We start from the raw sequence: 6944 nt of genomic DNA, 5'->3' as shown, positions 1-6944 counted from the left end.
TGGCTCAGGTCGTGATCCCAGAGTCCTGGAATCCAACCCCTGCTCCACAGGAAGTCTGCTTCTCCCTCTCCCACTCCCCCTGCTTGTGTTCCTGCTCTCGCTGTCAAATAAATAAAATCTTTAAAAAAATAAAATAAAACCAATCCCCTCATGAATATTCTTGACCCTGTCACCTCACAATCATCTAAGGATCTTGTTCCCTCTATTATCTCCTGTATCTTCAACCTCTTTCTGATTCTTTTTTTTCTTAGGCAATAAACATGCTCATGTCTCTTCTGTCTTGGAAGAATTCTCCCTTGACCACATATAATACTTTATCCTAAAACCTCCTCATCCCCTCCCCTAGAACCAAATTTCTTTAGAAATATCCATCTATCTAAAATTTCTCACTTTGTAACTCACTGCAATCTAGCTTCTGCCTCCCCACCATTCCTTCGAAATTGCTTTCACCAGGGCCAAATAATTTCTTGGGTCTCCACAAGTCTGTTCTCAGTTCTTACATTACCTGACTTCTCAGAATAATCTAATAATGAAATACTTAAAAGAATTTTCCTTCAATGGCTCCTCACTTAAAAAAAGGGTTGGGGGGACAGTAGCATTTTCTCCCACTTCCTGACTTTCCCTTTTCAATTTCAATGATTTATGGGTTAAAGGTCCTCAGCCTTGGAGAGATTAATGTGCTCAAGGTCACATGATTAATGATGTAAAACTAGATACAGAAAGGACTAAGAATGCCATACTTTATACATTCTAGCACCTATTACATTTAATCCATTTGTGCTTCAGTATCTATCTGCTCCCTAACTCTACCAGGAGTCTAGATGAACTAGAATTCTTTTTAATGGGCTAGAGATGTTTTTAATGCTAAATCTTATTTCCAAAAGAAACATTTTAGTCAAGAATGTTCTTCCTGGGATGCCTGGGTGGCTCAGTCGGTTAAGTATCTGCCTTGGGCTCGGGTCGTGATCCCGGGGTCCTGGGATCGAGTCCTGCATCGGGCTCCTTGCTCAGCAGGGGGCCTGCTTCTTCCTCTGTCTCCTGCTCCCCCTGGCTGTCTCTCTGACAAATAAATTAATAAAATCTTAAAAAAAAAAAAAGAATGTTCTCCCTATTCTTACCAGCCCATCAGCCCACACTGAAGAAATCAGTCTAAGGAATGGTAACAAAGATACATTTATTAAAGTCATGTTAGTTTTCAGAGATTCAATGTATTTCAACCACAGATGCACTCACTTTGTTAACTGAGCTTGAATCTCACAAGGAATTTGTCTCTACATTACAAGACTAAGAAAGTACAAATGAAATCAAGTTTTAAATTCAGGTATCAGAACAAGGGGTTGGGGTGCCTGGGTGGCTCAGTCGGTTAAGCGATTGCCTTAGGCTCACGTCATGATCCCGGGGTCCTGGGATCGAGTCCCACATCGGGCCCCCTGCTCAGCAGGGAGCCTGCTTCTCCCTCTCCCTCTGCCTGCCACTCCCCCTGCTTGTGCTCTCTCTCTGACAAATAAATAAATCTTAAAAAAAAAAAAAAGAACAAGGGGTTGGATGGTGTCAAGTTCCTAGAATGTATATAGATGTGAGTACATGATTTCTTTTGTAGCTCTCAGATTCTATAATCTTACCAATAAGATGTATATATACCACACTGCAATTGCTGCCTCATATATGAAAAAAAAAAAAAAAGCGTTACTATTCCAGGGGGGGTTAGTTGAAAAGATCAAGAAATAAACCCATGTTCTTCCCATCTAATACAAAAGAAAATGCTCTCTTATGTTATTCTGATATCTGAGATTTGCCCAAAGCTTCTGCTCAGAAGTGTGTCACCCTACTCTTAACTTTGGGAAGCCAGCAGATGTTCACTTGGATTGTGAACATCCTTCTGTCCATCAGCATATAACAGTAAACAACATTCAGAAATAACCTGTACCTTATTCAGCACACATCCATTATTTTCTATGGTACATTGAGAATTTATTAAGATAACCATCTTCTCCACGCCTGGGTGGCTCAGTTGTTAAGCGTCTGCCTTTGGGTCAGGTCATGGTCCCAGGGTCCTGGGATCAAGCCCCGCATTGGGCTCCCTGCTCCACGGGAAGCCTGCTTCTCCCTCTCCCACTCGCCCTGCTTGTGTTCCCTCTCTCGCTGTGTCTGTCGAATAAATAAAATCTTAAAAAAAAAAAAAATAACCATCTTCTCACTTGTAACAGTCTGAACAAAATTTAAAATAAAAGAGCTTGCCCTTCAGAAGCTTACAAGCCTTTTCATATTGTTCTTCTCCCCTCCCCCACGGAAAAACACGGGTCTTTTTACAAACTGGTTAAACATGGAAGTGTTTTATACTCTTTTTTTAAGATTTTATTTTTGGGACGCCTGGGTTGCTCAGTCAGTTAAGCACCTGTCTTTGGCTCAAGTCATGATCCCAGGACCCTAGATCATGACCTGAGCCGAAGGCAAACGCTTAATGACTGAGCCACCCAGGCGCCCCTAGGATTTTATTTTTAAACACTCTCTACACCCAACACGGGGCTTGAACTCACAACCCCAAGATCAAGCGTCACATGCTCCACAGACTGAGCCAGCCAGGTGCCCCTGTGTTTTATACTTATTTAAGTCAATCCAAACTTCCTAACTACTCTTCATTATTAAAATAATTTACTACTTAGACTGCACTAAATAATTCTGTCCATCTAGAATTTCCACTTTACACCAATAAAGATTTGAACAGTAGTTTCCAAACTGAAGTCCCTTAATTCTTGAAGATGAGAAGGAAATCAACACTTACCACTTAAAAAGATCCCTAAAAAAACCGAATAGATGTCCTTCAGGTATGTTTAACATTTCAAAAAAGCTGAATACAAATTACACATATACATTAGTAAAATTCCACATGCTATTACTTAATAAATGCAGATTGGTATGCAAATCTTTCCAGGCATTATTTCCCCATAATATTCCTTTAATCAGGTCCACCTCTGGTGCTTATTCACACATTCAAAAGACATATAATTATATGACGGATATGGACTGTAATAGGCCATATACAAAATCCTACTGAAACAGTGAAACGAGGAATTTGTTCTACATGTAAAAACTTCACAGAGATAACATCTCAGAGTCCTAGAAGGATAATTCAGCTCTCTGGCCGGCAGGTGCCTCATGTCTATTTCTAACTACAAAAATTCACAGAATTACGGGGCGCCTGGGTGGCTCAGATGGTTAAGCGTCTGCCTTCGGCTCAGGTCATGATCCCGGGGTCGTGGGATCGAGTCCCGCATCGGGCTCCCTGCTGCTTGGGAGCCTGCTTCTCCCTCTGCTTCTCTCTCTCTCCCTCTGTCTCTCATGAATAAATAAATAAAATCTTAAATAAAATAAAAACTCCTTTAAAAAAAAAAATTCACAGAATTTCACTTTAGGTTGGGTAAGTCTTTGAAAGATCATCTAGTATTGAGGTTTTCCAACTTTAGTCTATAGCCACAGAATCTTGGGGTGCCTGGCTGGCTCAGTCGGTTAAGTGTCCGACTCACGATCGCAACTCAGGTCATGATCTCAGGGTCATGAGTTCAAGCCCCGCATTGGGCCCCATGCTGGGAGTGAAGCCTACTTTAAAAAAAGAAAAAAAAAAGTAACAAAATTTTTCTTTGTAAGTCTAATTGAAACTTGCAGTATACAAGATAGATAAAAGTGGACCTGCTCTTTTGAAAGCAGAAAGTTACTGGAAAACACTGTTGTTCTAATCAACCCCATTCACTTTATTTTTTTTTAAAGATTTTATTTATTCATTTGAGACACAGAGATACAGACAGAGAACGCATGAGCAGGGAGAGAGGCAGAGGGAGAAGCAGGCTCCTTGCTGAGCCAGGAGCCGATGTGGGGCTCGATCCCATGACCCTGGGATCATGACCTGAGCCAAAGGCAGATGCTTAACCATCTGAGCCACCCAGGCACCCCAACCCCACTCACTTTAAAAACTAATAAGAACAATGAATTGACAAAGGACCTCATCAAGAACTGCAACAATATAGTCAAAGAATACCCTTAAGTATTACCTCTTAAGTCTTTCCTAATTTTCCCCCTAAATGTAGTTTGTAACTCCTTATATTATTCCCCAATATCTCTAGCATATACTTCTATGATGGCTTCTATAAAACTTTAGTGCCCTAATTTTACCTTTTCTTTTTTTTTAATGTGTGTGTGTCGCTCTTTTAGATTAAGCTCCCTGAAGGCAGGGACTGTCTTACTCATTTTTGTATCGCCAGCACGGAGAATAAGTTATACTCAACCAAGTTTTAGAAAAGATTTAAGGGCGCCTGGGTGGCTCAGTTGGTTAAGCAACTGCTTTCGGCTCAGGTCATGATCCCAGAGTCCCGCATCGGGCTCCCTGCTCGGCGGGGAGCCTGTTTCTCCCTCTGGCCCTCACCCCTCTCATGTACTCTCTCTCTCATTCTCGCGCTCTCAAATAAATGGATAAATCTTTAAAAAAAAAAGAAGAAGAAAGAAAAGATTTAAGATAGTGCAGCACCTGGCACACAGTAGGACTTAAGCATTTGTCAAATAAATTTGCCAAGTTGAGGTCATTAAATGAAATATCTAAAGCAGTTAGAACATTATGACACATAGTGTATATTCTATAAACATGAGCTGTTGTATGTAATGTTATATAGGCAGAAAAAACTGAAGCTGTTACTCAACATTTATTCTGGAAAGTAAGCACCTTTTATCAAGGTTTCAATTTGCTCATTCACATATTACTACACTTGATCTCAGCCAAAAGGCCGAGAAGCTCATTCACATATCACTAATGCAACCACTCTCATCTTTTATGAGAAAGAAAAAATTTTTGCCCACCACAAAGATCTCTTGACCCTGCAGCCTGCAAAAAATAGTACAAAGAGTTGTGTACTGTTAATCTCTAGACTTGGGAGTGAAAGGAGAAATTAGGCCAGTCTCAAACTTGGGGCTAAATAATTTCTTTCTAGATCTCAGTTTCAGTCATTTGTCAAATGGGAGAAATGGGGAGTGCAAAAGATTACCTCCAAGGTTCTTTCCTGCTCTAATACTGTAGGGGCTTATAAGAAATTGGGATCTAGAATCCTTCACCTTCCAACCCAACATGAGTAAGAACAATATAAAAATCAGTAAATGGTGAACTGGATTTGGTGTCAAACAGACAGGGTTTTCCTATCGGTTGTTACTTAGCTGTGTAATTCTAAGAAGCCAACCTCTGGATCTCAATTTCCTCAACCTGGAAAACGAAGTTGTTGGACAATATGATCTCTCTTTACAAGACATCACAGTCACAACATTCTATGAAATAAGCTATCTCTGAAATATTCAGGTGGGGATTGAGCTACTAGTTATTAAAGATGTTCAGAATAAAAGTAGACAATTTTAGGATTAGAAGAAACCGCACAAGTCTATGACTCACCCAACTGAGAGCCAAGTCCTAACAAGACCCTGGAAGAGATCCCCCAAACATTCTAGTAAATGAGGAACAACCCATGGAAACGAGCCACTTCATCTTAGGCCAACTATGATGCCCAAGTTCTTTTACTGAAGCCACACCATCCTCTAACAACTTCCACCCATTAGTTTTACCCCTCTTTCAGCCATGGGCACCTAAATATTTCTGGATAGTAATAATATGCCCCTTAAATATCCTCTCCAGAATTAAAATTCCCAACTCCTTCAACCTTTCCTCCTAACATAATACCAAGACTCCCTCACCATCCAGCCTGCCTTCCTCAGAGAACCCTCCATTCTTGCTTTAGCGAATGTCAAAATCACTCGAACAGCCCTTCCCATTCTAACATCCTGATTCCTCGTAGAACCCAAGATTTTGCAATTGTCCAGCTGAAACCACATGGAAGCCCCTAACTGCCCTCGCCACCTCCGCCCAAGGAAGCACTTGGGATGGGAAGTGTGCCCCTCTTGCTCCTTCGGAAGACAGAGACAAGAAGTGACGGCGTCAGCAACAGAGAGGCCCGCTCCCGGCTCTCCTCCCCGGTCCAAGCCTCCTCCCTCACCGGTATTGCTTGGGGTCGCTGGGAGATTTGACGATCTCAGGGTCTCCGGCATTATTAATAGGCCCCCTTCGTCCCTCCTCCTCAGATTCATCAGCTCCTAGACGGGCACCCCGGCCGCTCTCGCCCAAATCCTGTCCATTGGGTTGCAGGTCAGGACAGCTGCAGGTAGACTTCGCCTTGTTCCTCCCAGGCATGGTCAGAGTAGGAAAGGGTCTGGCAGCAGCCGAGTCTTCGCACTGACCCCGCGCTTGGATTCTCCACAGCGCCGCGAGCTCCCGCCCGGCCCCACACCACAACTTCTTCCCGGTGGCACAGACTGCAGCAACCGTGACTCTCCTCAGCATTCACCACGAAGCCGGAGCAGTGGGCATCCCGCTCGCCAGGGACCACCTCCTCCTCCTACTCCTCCAGCCGCTCCTCCTCCTCCGCGTTCCAGAGGCGGCGGCGGCCGGCGCTGGTGCTGCCGCAGCCGCTGGGGAAAACAGGCCTGAACCCCTCCCCCAGTCCGGTCGGCTTCACGCCAGCTTCCCTCATCCCTCCGCCCTCCCGGCCGCCGATGACGCTACTGATTCCAGCCAATCAGGAGGCAAGAAGAGAGGTCACGCGCATGCAAACAACCAATGGAAACAGGGAATAAAAGGAACCAAAGAGACCGGGCCGGATTCTCGGAGCACCTGGAAACCAAGGGTGGGCGGGGCGAGGAAGAAGAGGCGGAGAGAGTGGCGCGGAGGACGACGGGAAGAAAGTCGCTTGCGCCGCGTTTATGACGTATACGGGGTGTTCGTGTGAGGCAGCCACTGAAAAATACTCCGCGGCTCTGAAAAAAATATTCCCTTGATGAGAAAACTGAGAAGCGAGTGGAGAAAATGAATTTCCAAGGTTTTTTCCCCCCAATTATATATTTTTTGTATTCTGCCCTTG

General features: G+C 43.7%; 1 protein-coding gene across 2 annotated transcripts in view; it reads right to left on the bottom strand.

Annotated features, from left to right (window-relative positions):
* Window positions 1-6551, bottom strand: part of NRDC (nardilysin convertase) — a 103780-nt gene extending 97229 nt beyond the window's left edge. The window contains exon 1 of one of the 2 annotated variants that reach the window (XM_025871593.2): window positions 6024-6551. In XM_025871593.2, the coding sequence (XP_025727378.1) occupies window positions 6024-6367 (344 nt within the window). In that variant the 5' untranslated portion in view covers window positions 6368-6551. The remainder of the gene's footprint in view (window positions 1-6023) is intronic. The other variant, XM_025871592.2, reaches the window with a different exon arrangement.
* Between the last annotated feature and the right edge of the window lie 393 nt (window positions 6552-6944).

This window comes from Callorhinus ursinus, unplaced genomic scaffold (assembly GCF_003265705.2).
Source record: "Callorhinus ursinus isolate GAN/ISIS: 27379988/994484 unplaced genomic scaffold, GSC_fseal_2.0 scaffold9, whole genome shotgun sequence".
NCBI lineage: Eukaryota > Metazoa > Chordata > Mammalia > Carnivora > Otariidae > Callorhinus > Callorhinus ursinus.
This window is presented reverse-complemented; position numbering and strand designations above follow the sequence as displayed.